Here is an 18129-nt window from a genome sequence, read left to right on the forward strand (position 1 = left end):
AGCACAGGTTATTTTTGTCCAAAATATTTGGGATTTAAGTTTGTAGTGTAATTATTATGTCACTTACATTATTATGTGTGTTTATGTGTTTTAATATTGTCTGAAAACAAAATGAAAAAAAAAATGTTTTTTTACTTTTTTTTCACACAAAAATGGTTAATTATTTATTTAAGTGAAAACAAATAAACATCACCTGTGTGTTTTGCCTATAATTTATTGGTGGGCGGGGACATGTCAATATCAGGTGGGAGTATGACCTTTCATAATTTGTATGTTTTACATGTTTTAGTTGTTCCTTCAGATTAAAATCTATTACAACCTAACCCAAACTTCCCACAGGGAAGGAGCAGGGTTTGAACCCAGTATCATTGAGAAGACAATCCTGAGCATCTACCCCACAACAAGGCAGTCATCCATAGTTTGAAATAATATAAAAACTTCTTTTTGAGGGTTGGTTGAGAATACATACTATATACACTTATGGTATAGTATAATGTGAAAAAAAGGTTTATTATAAAAAGTTTTGTGTTCTATAAATTATTCTCAGAATTTCTTGAGCCAAAATGTTGTGTACCCTGTTCGTGATAGGACTTTATTCATCCTTATCATTCGGTTAACAGTTTTAGGTGGTAACTGTTCAATGTTTTCCCTTGATCATATCCCTGAGTTTAGATTTATTGCATTTTTTTTATGAGTAGAAAATATGCCATAGTGCATTTCATTCTGACAAAGTAATCCCTTTTGATTTTTTGATTATAAACAGCAAAAGCTTATTATGATAAACATCCAAATATTTCGTTTAAAATAAACTTTCGAATTGACTCTTGGTACTTCATTTCTTATATTTTTTTTTGCCCAGAGTGTTTGTGCTGCTGAGTGCCTTAGGGCAGAAGTCATTAGGTGGTCCCAGTGCCCTCCAGATATTAGACAGTCTGTTATCAATGCTAACATCTATATTGAAACCTCTCTTGATGACAGACACTGAACATAATGCTTCTAACCAAAGTAAGCTTTTTTGTTTCAAATTATCATCATCCCCCAGACTAAAGCCAAATATATATAAGTAACTGTTAATATGTTTGAAAACTTTGTTTTAAATTGCACCCAAGAAATATTTTTCCTTTCTTTAATTGCATGTTTTGTGTGTCCTCCAGCTCATTTGGACCTGTCATTGATAAGTTGGGTACTTTTGTTTCTGTGCCGAAACATGGATAATCCATCTACAATAGTCACTTCAAACACTGATGATACAGAAAAAGGAGCAAAAAGAGAGAAAGATGGTGATGTATTCTTCCAAATATTACTTCAACATTGTAGATTTTCTTGTTTTGAATGGATAGTTAAATTAATGTTGTAATTTTACCTTGGCTGATAAACATTTTCTCTACAAGTAGTGTTCTGTTGTTTGAGCTCATCATTTTCATTTGATTTTCTTTTAGAACTAAGTAAAAGTAAAATTCTCTTTGAACAAGTTCCTTCATTTCTGTGTGGAATAATGAAGGAAAGTATTACATGCAAAGATCAACAATCCTTTTTTTTGAAATTTAATTTTCTTGTTACACTGCATCCATGTTCTGTTTTGTCCAGTTATCAGTGATGTTAATTTGACTTAATGACAAAGGTCTAAGCTGTTTAACATTTTGTTTAACATTATTACAGTAGGCACCATCAACAACAGATGGGCTTTCATAGAGAGTCAGTGGTCACCTTCATTGTCAGGAGGAGCCAGAGGAAAGTTCTATCGCAGAGGGCTTCAGAGAAAGCTAACGTTTAGTAGATTCAAACATGATAAAGTAAAAAAAGCATCTGCCAAGGTAAATAGCTTTCAAGCATTAATGTGACAGTATCTTTATACAATGGATTGTAAACAAAGTAAAATTTTAATGAATAATCCACAAAACTTTTTTGTATAAAAATTTTTCAAGTTATTTTTTTAATATTGACTTAGCTTGGAGAATTAAAAAAAAATATTAATAGCTTGTTCATATAAATTATAGTCAATTTTGTAATCTTATATGATCTGAACTTAATCCAAAAGGAATATTTCAAACTTTATGTAAAATAATATTACACAATTGGATAAAAAGCTGACAGTCACAGAGCAGAAAGGGAAGCACTAGCTGCTACCATGCTAGTAAATCATCCAAGTTCCCCACACAGTCAGATTGTCTTTCTAATCGATGTGAAAACAAACCTCCAAAGCTTGCAAAACTCTGATTCTTTTTATATTAAAAACCTCAGAACAGCACTTACAAAGCTCAACAACAACAGCAAAAAAACTGTTATTCAATGGATACCAGCTCATATACAACTAGAAGGAAATGAGAAGGCTGACACACTCGCCAAGAGTGGGAGAACTAACTCACAAATAAACTCTGCACTCTATCCAGAAGAATTGAAGAAATTAATTGTAAATAAAATAAATGAGAAATGGACGAGCTCTCATCCAAATCACAAGAAAGATGACGCTTACTATTAGCTATCCCGACAAGACCAACGTCTAATCTTTCGACTCAGGACCGGACACAGCAGAATGCGACAACACATGTACCGGAAGCTCAAAATTGGAACCAGTGAAATCTGCCCATGTGGAGCATCACCAGAGAATGCAGACCACGCCCTTCAAAACTGCTCTCTTCACCAAGAGGCCCATATAAGACATTAGCCCCAAAACACCCCAATAGAAAGAAAACTATATGGAGAGCTCCCTGATTTGGAAACCACTGCGCAGTTCATCTCATGTATTGGTAGTGATGGGAACTAAACTAAATTTTTTTAGTTAAACTAAAACTAAGTTTGAACTAAAAAAAAGTAATTAAACTTTTAGTTAATCACAAATTGAAAAAATTAGTTAAACTAAACTAAGAAACTTTAGTTAAACTTTTACTAACTATTTTGACCTTTTTTAAGAACGAAACAGCCAAACATGAAAAATATAAAGCACAACCAATCTCTTTAGCAAAATGTAATAAACATTTATTTATGCACATGAAAAAAGATTTAAATGTCTTTATGGGATATATGTAGATCTTAATAGAATCACTAGAATGATACTATTATAGAAAGAAATTAGAAGTAGGCCCTAATTGTCCAAGTTCTAATATAAGTTACCTTTAGAAGTAGGCCCCTAATGATAAAACTGCATGTTGACTCTCTAACTAACTCTAGATTCTAGATTATTCTGGATCTAATATCTTCTACAAACGAAATGATCAGAAATATAATCTGGATCTAGAATTAGATCTAGCTACTAGACCTAGATCAAATAATTAATATTTTAATCTAAAAATAATCTAAGAAATACTAGTTACTACTAATACTACTAGTACTACTACTAGATCTAAAAATCTAAATCTAGATAGAGTCTCGTAAATATCTTAGTAACTCTAGGTCTAGAGATTTTAGATTATTATAATTATGATTATAACTAGATATGGGTAATTAGATATATATAGATAGTAGATATAGGTATAATTATAATAGAAGTAGATGTAGATCTAGTCTAGATTTAGTTAATTTAGTATTAGATCTAGTAGTGACGACTATTATTAGTTAGTATTATATATAGTCCTTATAGATCTATCATCTATGCATCTTAGACTTAGGTCTTAGTATAATATGTAATCTAGAATAATCTAGATCTAATCTAGACTCTAATTCTAGAATAGTAAAATCTTTAAACTAATAGATCTAGTCTAATAAAGTTTTAATAAAATTTTTAATTTACATCTAGATCTAAGACTACTAAGAGTTAGACTCTACTTAAGACTAAAATAATTAAATATAGACTATTATGACTAGATCTATAGATCAGGGGCGGACTGGCTATATGGGCATTCGGGCAAATGCCCGGTGGGCCGGTACTTAAATGGGCCTGTTGGACCACAGTAATCATCTTTTTTTTTTAAATCGCGTCTGTATTTTATAAGATAAGGGCCGCATGGATGTCACTATGCCACGTATTAAATTGTTCAAGGTTTTCTAGTATTCTCTTACAAAAGAGGCCCTCTGAGTGAAGTACTTATAGTCACTGTATGCATGAGTACAGCTATCGATACATTATCAAACTTGACAGAATGATTTTGAGGACATGTTGACCTAGAATTGGATGTCCATCATATAATAAACAATTTATGGGCCGGACGAAATATAGATGCCCGGGCCGATTTTGACACCCAGTCCGACCCTGCTATAGATCTAATAGTAGTAATAGACTAATACTAATAGACTAGACCATAGACGTCACTAGACTCTAACTCAGTCTAGTTCTATCCAGTAAAAAGTTTTAAAATAAAAAGAGTCGACATTTCTTTTAGATCTATAGTAAAGCAAAATAGCCTGCAGCTATACAGGAACATACTGGTGTTTAATAAAAAGCAACAAAATGTAGATCTATAGAAACAAGGAATTATCAGGATTTATCAAGCAGCGAAACTTGCTAGAAATATAATGAACACGTTTATTTTTCTCGCCTTTCAAATACCTTGAATTGGCGGGAATAGCGGCCATTATAGGGTAAAGTTCAAAAGGCTTTCTAGAGACCTGTGCACCCTCTAGTTTATTCTCATCTCTATTATTCATCATATATATTCTCCAAATTACATAGATCTAAATATTTATTGGTATGCATGTTAAAAAAGTTTGTTAAATTTGTAATAAACTTTTTAGTTTGTAACTAAAAAAAAATAATTAAACTAGGATTTTAACTAAACTTTTTTTTTTTAATTAAACTTTGGCCTTAACTAATTTTTTTTAGTTAAACTAAAAGTTAGCAACTTTTTAGTTAACTTTTGCCCATCACTATGTATTGGTCTAGTCTTCTGAACACTCCAACATAACTAACATATCTAAAGATAGATGCAACATCTGCAAAAAAGTATGCACCATGAAACAGAAAGCCATTCAATGTGACACCTGCGATGAATGGTACCATGCATCATGTCTCCATATGAATACACCTGTGTATTATGCCTTAGGCAACAAAGATGCATCATGGCACTGTGTACCGTGTGGGTTACCTCAGTTTACATCAGGACTGTTTGATTCCTTTGATGCAGACACTTCTAACCCATACAACATCCTAAACACCATCCCAAACCAAACTCACCAACCACTAGCCAGATCCACTCCTGTTAAACCTAAATCTACTAAAATTAATACAACAGCCTCACTAAACAAACCTACTAAAGAAGTAACACCAAAATACCTTAAAACCTTAGTAATAAATTTTCAAAGCATTAGGAACAAAACAGCAGACTTAGAAATTTTATTAGAATGTGAGAAACCAGACATAATTGCAGGCACAGAAACTTGGCTACATCCTGAAATTTATAATGCAGAAATTTTCAATAGTAATTATGAAATTTTTAGAAAAGATAGGGCTGATAATCATGGAGGAGTTCTTTTAGCAATAAAAAACACTCTTATAGCAGAAGAAATTACCTTACCTAACTCAAAAAATATAGAATCAACATTTTGTAAAATTAATACCACCTCAACATCCCTAATAATAGGCAGCATTTACAGACCACCAAATTCTAGTTTAGAATACATGCAGGAACTATGTAATCAGATTACGACACTTAAAGAGACAAATAAAAATGCAGTTTTTTGGATTATGGGTGATTTCAACCTACCTGATATAAATTGGAAAACACTAACCATAGATAAACACCAAAACCTTAAGGACATAAATGAGCTTTTCATAGAAACTTTACACAACCTAAGTTTAGATCAAATCATTAAAAAGCCAACTAGATTAAACAACACATTAGATCTCTTCTTAACCAACAGACCTGGATTAGTAGTTGATTATGATATTATCCCTGGTCTATCAGACCATGAGATCATAAAAATACACAGTCAGATAAAAGCAGTAGCCAATACAAAACCCAAAAGAAAAATCTTACTCTGGAATAAATGTAACCTAACACAACTACACCAAGCTGCATTAAACTTTCAACAAACATTCTTATTAGAAAAAGACATTAACCAACCAGTCGATGACCTCTGGAATTTTATTAAAAACCATCTTAAAAGCATTATAGAAAATCAAATACCAACTAAATACACATCAAACAAAATAAATAAATGCTGGTTTAATAATAGACTAAAGAAGCTTTGTAAACAGAAGGAAAACCTATATAGAAAATTTAAAGAAACTAATGCAGAAAGAGTTTACAAAAAGTATATAAAAATTAAACACTTAACCCAAAAAGTAAGCAGACAGCTGCAGAGTGAATACATAAACAATGTAATATCTAAAGACAACAACAAAAACCTATGGTCATACATTAAGTCTAAGAAAATGGAAACAACAGGCGTAGCGCCATTAAAAGATGAACATAACATAATACATAATGATAACGAAACTAAAGCAAACATTCTAAACAAATACTTTGCATCAGCATTCTCAGCCCCAGGAGACAAAGACATATTACTGAATTTGAACCAAGTAGACAACATAGAAGATATAGTAGTACAAGAAAATGGAATTCAAAAACTATTAGCCAACACCAAACCAAATAAAGCTTCTGGACCTGATGGTATTCCAGCTAGATTACTCAAAGAACTAAGTAATGAGCTAGCCCCAGTGTTCAAAATACTCTTTCAGGCTTCACTTAACCAGGGCAGAGTACCAAAGGACTGGAAAGAAGCTAATGTCACCCCCCTATTTAAAAAAGGAGAAAAATCTGACCCAGGAAACTACAGACCAGTATCACTTACCAGCATCACATGTAAAATCCTAGAACACATAATATGTAGCAACATCATAAACCACTTAGACAAACATAATGTCCTCACACCATACCAACATGGCTTTAGGAAATATAGATCATGTGAAACACAACTAATAGGACTAATTGATGATTTTTCAAAAGGTTTAGATAATAGTGAACAAATAGATGCTATCTTACTAGATTTTTCTAAGGCTTTTGACAAAGTTCACCACCATAGTTTGCTTAAAAAATTAAAATATTTCGGCATTAATGGTCCACTGCATCAGTGGATTAAAGACTTTCTGATAGGGAGAGAACAAACTGTAATAATAAATGGCTCTAAATCAACACCGATAACAGTAAACTCAGGTGTACCTCAAGGAACAGTCTTGGGTCCACTACTATTTTTAATTTACATAAATGATTTACCAAATTGCATTAGTTCAGGAACAAAAGTCAGATTTTTTGCAGACGATTGCATAATATATAGAACAATAAAAACAACACAAGACACAGATATTTTACAAAGAGAATTAGATGAATTACAGAAATGGGAATCAAATTGGAGCATGTCTTTCCACCCAGAAAAATGTCAGTTGTTAAGAGTAACAAAAAAACTAAAACAAATTAATTCCACTTATCTTATTCATGGCAAACCAGTAACACAGACTAAAAACGCAAAATACCTAGGTGTTATAATAAATGAAAAACTGTCATGGAATCCACATATTGATGAAACTACAAAAAAATCAAACAAAGCATTAGGATTTATTAAAAGAAATTTCTATAAATCAAATAAGAACATAAAACTAAAATGTTATTTAACCTTGGTTAGGCCAATAATAGAATATGCATCCTCTGTTTGGGACCCCTCAACTCAAGAAAACATTAAGAAACTAGAACAGACACAAAATAGAGCAGTGCGATTCATAACAAACGAATATTCACATTTGACTAGAGTAACACCTTTAGTAAAATCACTAAATTTAGAAAGCCTTCAGGACAGAAGGCTCAAAAGTAAAGTAGCAATCATACATAAAACACTGAACCATAATCTTCAAATACAAAAACAAAATTTAATAAAATACTCAGAAAGACACAAAGATAAAGGCACATTCCTCGTCCCATATGCTAGGACAAATTTGTACAAATACTCCTTCTTCCCTAGTGCTATTAGAGCATGGAATGGGTTGCCTGAGCTAGCCAGGAAAACCAGTGACTTGGCAGAATTTAAGTCATTGGTTAATATGCATGACTAAATGCATGACGCGTAGGACGTAATCATCTTCTTTTTTGAAGTAACGTCTGTATTATATAAGAACAATGAGAACGAAGAAGAAGGATAAAAAGCTAATAAGATTAAATATGCAATATTCATTTTTTATATTTATGCAAAAAGAACTATATATACATAGTAGTTTTAATGTTATTTCTACATAGTAGACATTTTTCAGTGGCAATATAATTTTGTTCTTGACTTACCATTTTTTATTTAAAAGCTTTTCTTGAAAAGCAAGTTAGAACAACGAAGCAAGGGTGAAACAGATTTGAAAGAGGATGATATTGAACTAGATCAGCCTATTGTATTATCCAGAGATAAATGTTTAGCAGTGGTCAGAGGATTGATGGCTCTTTTGTTAAGCATGGATTTCACTTGCCGTGTGGATTTATTTTTAGTGGCTTGCAAGGTAATACCATATCTGTATAATACACTATATTTTTATTCTTGGCTTGGCTTATACATTTTATAATTTTGATCATTGCATGTAAGAAAACTAATGTGTATAACACTCTATGACATAGATATATTTGTGTTTAAATAATTTTCCTCACTCCAAGACTGATCCTAACCAAATGAACTTTTTATATTTATGAGTTAGCCTGGCTCCCCTCTTGCATCCTTTCATTCCAGTTATACAAATCACTTCTTTGTATCTAGTTCAGCAATTAACATCTTTTATGGTTTATAGAGAAATAAATAATCTACCTTGAAAAGCTCTTATTTATACGAGTTTTAATTGTTTAAATGTGCAAATCCCTGTGTAGATTAAAAGAATTTACATTGCTCTGTGGGTCATTTTAAGTCTTTAGGATATTGTCATCAGAACACTTGTTAACCATTGAATGGTACTGAGCTGTTGTGCTATACATTTTATTTTAACTTTTCACAAGAAAGCTGTATTTTTATCTCTATATAGGTTTTGGCCAAAATTTGTGTAGCCTGCAGACCACCAATCATTTTGGTTGAATCAATGAAACAGGAACAACTTGAGCAACTCATTCTCCTAATAGTTGACACAGAGTTTAATCATGACAACTTGACCTGGGGGGGTCCATGGGCTGGCCATGCAATCACTTGTTTACTACAGGATATTTTAGAAGGTAAAACTATGTAGACATAGTGCTCAGTAAGTCATATAGCTAAATCAGGTTAACTATAGTTGTCAAATTAAAAGCTCATTTGTCTTTCTAGCTGATGAAGGCCAACCATCCTTTGTTTTTAATTTGGTCCAATAGGGTTTTCTCTGCAGTTTTTCACCCCTGCATGCAGTAATTCTTTTTATTTTTCAGTCAATAAACTTTTTTAACATGTGTTAAAAAGTTAAGAAGTTTGTAACAGTACTTTTGAATTTAAGTACATTTATTTTACTTAAAGGAAATGACACCTCCAACTTAATTTTTTTTTTTTTTTTTTTTTTTTTTTTTAGCATTAAAGCTTTTGTCTTTCTTGACTGCAATTTCATCCATTCTTTTAAGAGTGTGGTTTCTTTTGCTACATTTGTTGTTGCACAAGTTGATAATTAAATGTTTAATACGTGTGTATGTTGCTTTATTAACAGGTGAGAAAAATTGTCCATCTAGTCCAGATGACTCTGAAGCAGATATCTCTGATGTTGACGATGCCATGGCTTATCTGCATTGGTTGAAGAATGAAGGCACACTACTGAGCTCAGAGCAGCAGAGAGGAAACAAAAAAGTTCGAGTAATGCTAGTGGAACAGGTGAAACAAGTGCTTAAAACTAAGCCTGAATATCAAGAGTTTTTAAGGAGAGGTAAGGCTACACTTTCTTTTCAAGCTGTGTTAAAGCTGTTTTTTTTTTTAAAAGGGTGACAGAATAATTGTAGTATCCAAGACAAACTTTAAACATTTCTATTTATTTGGAATGAGAACTATGAATTGATTTCATTACAAGGTAGAATGAATAGGTGAAGCTCATAGAAACCATTGATAAGTGTATGAAAGCTTATATCACCCAGAGATGTGATCAACAGTTTTTTAGATGCTCATTACTTTATCCCACTGAAATTATTTTTCAATCAGGAGACTCAAGAAATATTCTCAGATATATGCAGGCTAGTGTAACTGGACTTATGACATAATGGTTTGGCCAACCTCTCAACCAACTATATTCAATTACATTTTGCATAAGGATTTTATTTCATGTTTGAAAGCCTAAGTTTATTTTTATATACAAACATATCATGCTTTCCAGTTAAATCTATGTTATATGCAGTCATCTAATTTCTTTGTTTAGACTTCATGGCTGGCCTGCTTTGTTTGGCTGATAAGGATGAGCCTACTGATCTAGCAGCTTTGTTCCTCAATAAGAGTGACAAGGACAAGTGTAAGTGGAACAAGTTCTTGGAACAAGTCAGTAAACACCAGACTAAGAGTCCTGGGGAAGTGTTCAGCCCTTCTTTGTATTCCTCGGCAGCTCCTGAGTACCTGATGGAGCAAGATGGACCAACATTTTCTCTGTCTAAACTTTTAGATGACAGTTTTGATGATGTTGAGCTGCCTGGGACAACTGTTACTCCTGGGGCTAATTTGATCAAAGTCACTTCATGGTAAGGATGTGTTTAATTTAACGTTAAGAAATAGTTAGTTTCTTTGAAGTATGATTTTCTAACTGTTAATTTATAGAAATGATGCATGGACTTTGTTCCTTTTTAAACATGTTTCATATATGAGCATATGCAATACTATTTCCAAAAATTATTCCCAAATATTGTTATTAAATATAAAAAAGAAATATTTCATTTTTGTTGTTGTCCAGTATAATCACTTTTTAATTTAATTCTTGAGAAACTAAATAGCAATAAAAAGGTATCATATTTTATAGCAATATTTCTTTAAAAAGAAAAAACAACACTTATTAACTTTAGGCTCAGTAACAAAAATCAGTTTGCTAGAAAATTGATTCTTTTACTATGTATGAAGTGATGGAAATAATGTTTTTTTATTAGCTTTTTGTTAGCTTATACTTCATTTACCTAATATGCCACATCATTTTCTATTTAGCTACCAAGCTGGAAGTTTAAAACATCTTCTTAGCTTCCAGCAAAAGTTAAATGACCAAATTGTACCTACTTGTGTGTCATCAGTTAGTCATAGTGTCTCCACAGCACTGGATGCCAGGCTTGAATATGGTTTGGAAACTATGCCTGAACATAGACTTAAGGTAATTTATCACACATTACTGAAAATAAATTGTGCTTTAACATTTGTTATAACTGGATCCTTCATCCCCCTTGCAGCTAGTTTAAACATTACAAATATAAATATATTAAAAAAAAAAACTATTGAATTTATATTTCACTTTAAATTTTTATTTCTTTATTTATTAAATTGTGTTTATTGTTATTATACTGTTGATCTGAATTACATATGCTTTTGTGTTGTTAAAAAGCAGTTGTCTCATTGACAATAACTGTTTAATAAATACATAATTATTGTTCTTTTTATATTATTTTCTTTAGTAATATTCATCATCACTGTACAGATGTCCTAAAATTGTAGCATCAAAATATGTGTTTATGTGTCCTTACAATGGCTCACAGTAATTTTTATAAAATTGTGCCATAATTTAGTAATTAGTACACACACTATTGTTCTCTTTTTAATTGTAGTGTGGCTTGCAAGCAGTGGCAAGTATACTAGCTTGTGCTGCCAAATATGTGTTAATTGACCTAAATCTACGATGAATTGCACAGTGGTTTCTAGATCTGGCATCTCTCCATATAGTTTTTGTTCTATAGGTGGTTTTGGGTCAGTGTCTTGTTTGGGCCTCTCAATAGAGTATGCAGCTTTGAAGGGCATGGTCAGCATACTCAGGTGATGCTCCACAAGGGTAAATCTCCCTATTTATTAGCTTCCAGAACACATTTTACTGTGTTTGGGTTTCACATTTGACTGTGTTTGGGTTCTAAGTCAAAATATTATAAGTTAGTAATGGGCATTGTTTTTCTTCAACTTTGCGTGAGAGCAGGCTAATTTATTCATCTATTGTTTTTTTCATTTCTTCTGGGTAGAGAGGGCTTTTCAATAGTTAAGTCATACTCCCATCTTTGGCCACTGTCTGCTTTTTCATTGCCATCTATTTCAATTTGTGACTCACTAGTTTCAAAAACTTGTTTTTATTAATGGTAAAGTTAATTAAATGTTTTTTTCTTTCTTTAGCTTAAGTCATATTTGTTTTATTTCTTTGGTCTCCACAGGTAATGCAGTCTGTACATAGCACCAATATACAATCTGCTTTTTCTTCTTCACTGCCTTCACCCCCAGCTGGATGCGCTGTGAATATGGACATAAGAAATGATGAGACAGATTCTTTATTTGTGAGACTAGATTTGGAAGCTGTAAGCAGTATTCATATTACTTTCAGATAAATACATTTCAGATAAATAGGGCCATTTCTAAAAAAACTAAAAAAATGTAGTCTTCCTATGGATCTAATTCAAGGTCAAAAAGTATATTTTGCTTATCAATTGAGCTCCCACTGTCTCTCAATTTAATCTAATAACATAATTCTAGATAAAGATTCTACTCCTAAGAGTCTAAATCAACCAAAATATTACAAACTTTAGAACTGATTAGTCTTGACTTTACATTACATATCTTTACATTCATGTGCGTTGTTCATCAACATTGTGCATTTTTAGACAATATTCACATTAATCCACACTAAGAGGTTATAAACCCATGGGGCGAACATTTGCAATGGCTAAACTTGTGATTACTTATGATTGGTTGGGTGGTTATTTTTTAGATTCTGACACGTTTTCTTCATGTATTGGGCATGTACTGAAAAATAGGTACTTCTGCATGGTGGCAATTGTTTTAAATTACTAAAAAAAATCTTTTCAGCAGTCTGAAAGAGTTAGTATTGTAACTCAATATCTTGTATCAATGTATCTAATGAGAATACTGTAATGTAGTGACTTAATTTATGTTATCAATTTCTTGAGTCTTTGTGTAGGGTCTGAAGCTCAAATCCCTTTGGAGACTAGAATTGTTATTGAAGATTTGAGTTGTGTTTGCCAAGTGCGCTAAGGCAACCTGTAAAACATCTCCCAATCTCCACCACATTGTCCACAAATGTTTGTAGACAGTTTTGACGAAAGTAAAAAAAAAAATTGTTTCTTAAATATTTTTTTAATAATCTTTTATGTGCTGTCTTCTTAGTCACCATTATCCTCTGTTGAAATGCTGAGCCAGTGCTTTGAAAGAATGTTTGCCCAGCTTAGAACTGGTCGTGTGAGCCTTGAGGCCATTCTTCAACTATGGCTGAGACTCAACGAAGATCAACTTCCTTTTGAAGGTGCTTCAGCATCTAGCACTGCTGCTGGGGCAACCAATAGCCATGCATTTGATCCCACTAGACAACCAGTCATTACTCTGAGTGAGAATGCAGTAGCTTGTCTCATAGAGGTAATGGAATAGATTGCATGTATAAATATTCAGTATAAATATAAGTGCTAAAATAAACTTATGTTGAAGAAATCAATATTTACATTTGACAAACTATCAAGTATAAAAAGTCATTTTAAATCTACAAGTGACCTATTCTGAGACTTAAGTTCAGATAATAAAATAATAGAGAGAGAGCATTTTTGATATATATTTTAATATTCATTAGGTATTATTTTTCTGTTGGTGAAATGCTAGAATTGAAACTAAAATAACTTGTGTTTTATGTAACTATAGGTTAGTGTTATGATGCCTTGTCTGCCTGTGAGGACCTGGGTCTATCTACTGCAGTCTTTATGTCTTCTGACCAATCAGAGACAGACCAATGCTCAAGGGGTGGAGTTTTCATTAGCCCCTTGCATCTTGAATGACTCCAACCTAGCTCCATTGCTGATTAAGTTTTTGTCAAGCCATCCCCCTGGTGGGACCCAAAACCACCAGGTACTGTTTGAAACATTTTGCTCCTAGAGCAACACATGCACTAATGTTTACTTAAGTGTTACTTCATATTATCATTATTAACTTTGTGTTCAATAGAGTTTGTTGATGCAATAACAGAGTTTTGTCAGTGAAAATCAATTTACCAGCATAGTTGTCTTTGTCATGAACAGGTGGGCCCAGCTGCTGTGAAAATTTTTGGTGACTTGTTGTGTAGACTCCAATGTAAATCTATAGAAGTCAGCGGTCAGAGATTCAAAGAAATGTTGTTGAAAATTGTTTATAATCTCACTGCTGAAAGGTAATAATAATAAAATAATTTTTATTCATCATTACTAAGATCTATATGGGCAGATAAGGTGAATCTCATCTGCTGATATGGTTAACAGACCAACCACCTTTACTTCCCCAATGTATGTCTGATAGAGTTGAGTTAATTCAAGAGCCTCAAAGATACTAGAAGTAAATATGCCAATCTTCACCAGCATTGGAACTCAAGACCCTTCAGTTCTCTGACTTTAAATTCATTTTGAAGTTTAAATAAGATGTGATTCCCTGCTGTATCCTAAAGTTTGTAGACTTTTCTTATAAATGAAACTATGTGCACCTTCTATCATTCTTGTATTTTGTGAGGATTTAATAAAAGAGTGTTAACTACGTTTCATATTTTTGTATCTTTATTATTTGATCCATTTTTTTTTCAGGGGTGCTATTTATCACTGTTCTGGGCCATTAGATGCACAAGTCAAATTCTTAGAAATGCTGGCAGATAATACATTTGTGTCTGTGGATGTTAGCAATGCATTGAGTGTCATTCAAGCTGCTAGTAGCTTGGTCTTTCAACATTTGTCCTTGCAAGATCAGGTAAGTTTTTTTTTTTCAAACTGTTATTTTGTTAACTGTTTACACATAAACTCTAAAACGAGAAAAAAACAACTTTATCAATGAAGAAAGCCACAAGTAGGCTAAGAATCAACCAGTTTATTCATAGTAAAAAGAAGAAAAAAATGATCACAAAAAAAATGTTTTGTCCTTACTTAATCAAGTTTTTTTTTTCATTTATCTACACAAAATTTGACATTCTTCAAAATAAATGCTAGCTCTCATTTGTTAAGTATTGTAAAATGATGTTGGTACATGAGGTTCTCATTGTTTACCAAATTTTTCAGGTTGTGTGCAAAACTAGTCATGATACATCTGTTAGTTCCAGATCCTGCTTTGGTAGTCTGGTAGCAAGCTTATCCCGGCACTCTGACAACAGGCCAGGAATGTCAGATTCCTTGAGAGACCAGCTTATGTATTTCCTTATGCAACTTTTAAACAAGTTGGTATCATTTTTGTTCGATATTTAAAAAAAAAACCTGTTTTAAATATTTTAAAATTGTAATGTATTATACTTAAGATCTAGTTCCATGGTGCTCTATATTAAATAAAATGTATGTATTTTTTTGTGATTTTTTTTTAATTTTTGGATTAATCATTTATTATAAAAGTCTGTAATAATCTTTTATCTAGAATTGATAAATGTATTATTCAGCCATATTTATGATTAATCATCTTATTGGTTTGCTTTCGGCATGCTCTTTCGTAGCAGTCAATTGATTTTACTGTAGAAATGATCTAATTGAATACTGATCTTGAAATTTAAATTGGTAAAGTGCTTGGCTTCTTAAATAAAGGGGGATTGTGGTTTCAAGGTAAATACATTAAAGGAAGTCAGTGATATGTATGTATTCCTGAGAACTCAGCTTTAATGGGACATTTTATGTCAATAAAGTGGAGACCATAAAAGACTTGACATCTGCCTTGTGGACTGCTTTTTCTCAAAGTGAAAGTTAGCTTACACATCCTATGCTGTGGTCAGCTTCTTAGAAATGTTTTTCAGATAAAAATAGTAATATGCAATGAAAGAATGTACTGTAGTAGGCTTTGTCTGTCTGGCTTTGACAGATTACTCAGAAGATGTTTGAGTTTCTTGTACGGACATATTAGATGCGATTAGAACTACTAAAACAATAAACCTCTCACAAAAACTCGATGAAGGACTAAGTCGAAACTGTTAGATACTTGAATGAAGTTTAATGCATAATGGCCACAGTTGAGTCTCTGTCTGTAATACGATGTTGTCACTTTGAATTCCTAACACCTACTAAATAATACATAAACAAACTAAACCCCACTATCTATGACGTCGCTACATGTCACATTAAAAGTTCATCAAAGTATGGTGCGTCTCTATATTAAGTGCCTAACAGTACTCACAAATTAATTATCTTGTTGGGAAACTGTTGGTCTGACAGTGAGAATGCACTAGGGCACCACAGAGTGCCAGTATTATGATTTGTTTGATTATTTTCATTTTTTTTCATTATTTCTCTAATAAGTATTCGTACATATTTCATACAAATATAAGAAGCATTCTGTGAAGAATTTGTATAACATGTTTTCTAAAGATTTTACTGTCATGACTTATTTTAAAGATTGATTACAAATAGTTCAACATTTTTGTTCTAGGCTTACAACAGTGTCTGCACCCTGTCCACCAGTCAGAACATGTACCAGTAAAAGTACTGACCGATGTGACTCTGACAACTATGCTGGCTCCCCAAATAAGTTTCCACAAGGTGTTCTGTCAGATGATGAGAAATCCCAGACAATGGTTCAGCAGTCTGTGGAGTCTCAAGGTCAACAGTCTCAGGATTATGAAGATGATGACAGTTCAGGGAGCTCTGGTTTGACTTATGAGATAGCAGATATTGTCATTGGCAACCCTGTGATTATGCAGAACCTCCTGCAGTCTCTGAGCCACTGTACAAGCAACAAGCTGGCTTTCATGTTCACCAATACCTCTGACTGCCTTGCCAGCTTTCAGAAGAACTGTGACCAGGTGGAGCCTGTGACAGTGGGGGACCTTGTGTTCACTGTGTTAAAGAACCTCAAGGACAATTGTAGTGACCGCAATCTTATGGTTGACAATTTGTTTAGGTTCTTTGCAGGACACCCACCTGTCTTCAACCAAGTGACTCTCACACGTCTTTCAGAGCCTCTACTTTATTTCACTTTACGGCTCTTGAGTTCATCATCAACATTAAAGAAGTTCATTGAAATAGGTTTGTGTGCAAATGTTATTGTTGTGTCAACTCTATAGTTTTATTCAAGACATTAAATTCCAATTTGATATTCTTTATGATGACACTAGAGTAGTATCAGTTACCCAAGTTTGAATCTTTATGAATGTCAATCATTATAAAAATGTATGTTGTTGCCCTTTTGAAAGCTTGGTACCACTACTAATCAGCCTGGTCATTAAATACCAGATAACTGAAATTGTAACAACCTGAAGATAAAAACATTTATGCATCTAAAATTCCCAAGTTTCTTGTAATAGTAAATTGTTTAAACTGTAAAACCCAAATAAAGCAAATATGCCTGAAAAAGAAAATATCTTCATTGCTTTTTTACAAGTCAAACAAAAAATTCCTTGTAATCAACTTACATTGAACTATAATTTTAAGCTCTGTTTATATTGCTGAATTAAATTTTCGTTTTTAAAGTTATTCATTTATTTGGATCAGCATTGTGTTGTAAGTAATAGATAAGATAACTGGATGTCTATGTGTTACTTTTATAAAATATGCTTTAATAACTTTAGCTATAACTTTTCAAGAGCTATAAAATTACATGGTCACTTTTGTAAACTTTTGTCTGCAGGTGGCATCAATGTTATCAGTAATAACTTAGTTCGCTGCAACCAACAGATGATCTCAACCTCTCCTAGTATTATCTCAACACTCATGCAGAATTTCAACTCAGGGCATACAGACTCACTGGACAAAAGCAAAGGCTTTGAGATGGACAATACTGAAGGATTGCAGAGTTTTGCTCAGCTGGGTTAGTAGAAACTCTAGTTCAGGTTATCTTTTAGCTATTTAGCTGTACAGGAACTAGTTAAGTTTGTTCCTTTGTGACCAATAGTCTATAAAGAATGAATGTTACCAGAGAAATAATCAGTATAAGTCATGTATCATAACTACCCAGTTCTAAAGAATGCTCCATTTTTTTGTTACTTTCAAGTTCATCAGTATGATGCACATATCCTAATCTTTATCAGAATAAGGCTATAGATCATATTTATGAAGAGTTAACTTCTACTTGTTTGCTACCTTGTATCCATTGTGCAGCTAAACATCTGTAGTAGAAGGATTTTTTTTAAGGCTGTTT

The 18129-nt window shown here is 32.6% G+C and overlaps 1 protein-coding gene across 4 annotated transcripts in view; it reads left to right on the forward strand.

The window, feature by feature from the left end:
* LOC106056932 (baculoviral IAP repeat-containing protein 6-like) overlaps positions 1-18129 on the forward strand; it is a 67893-nt gene that overhangs the window by 25176 nt on the left and 24588 nt on the right. For 3 of the 4 annotated variants that reach the window (XM_056023751.1, XM_056023753.1, XM_056023754.1), the window contains exons 26-41: positions 860-1005; positions 1155-1280; positions 1660-1814; positions 8219-8407; positions 8918-9101; positions 9560-9772; positions 10256-10568; positions 11023-11182; positions 12219-12359; positions 13186-13431; positions 13708-13911; positions 14082-14209; positions 14613-14772; positions 15078-15232; positions 16423-17018; positions 17620-17799. In XM_056023751.1, coding sequence (XP_055879726.1) covers positions 860-1005; positions 1155-1280; positions 1660-1814; positions 8219-8407; positions 8918-9101; positions 9560-9772; positions 10256-10568; positions 11023-11182; positions 12219-12359; positions 13186-13431; positions 13708-13911; positions 14082-14209; positions 14613-14772; positions 15078-15232; positions 16423-17018; positions 17620-17799 — 3296 coding nt within the window. The remainder of the gene's footprint in view (positions 1-859; positions 1006-1154; positions 1281-1659; positions 1815-8218; positions 8408-8917; positions 9102-9559; positions 9773-10255; positions 10569-11022; positions 11183-12218; positions 12360-13185; positions 13432-13707; positions 13912-14081; positions 14210-14612; positions 14773-15077; positions 15233-16422; positions 17019-17619; positions 17800-18129) is intronic. The other variant, XM_056023752.1, reaches the window with a different exon arrangement.

The sequence above is a fragment of the Biomphalaria glabrata genome, chromosome 3 (assembly GCF_947242115.1).
Source record: "Biomphalaria glabrata chromosome 3, xgBioGlab47.1, whole genome shotgun sequence".
Lineage (NCBI taxonomy): Eukaryota > Metazoa > Mollusca > Gastropoda > Planorbidae > Biomphalaria > Biomphalaria glabrata.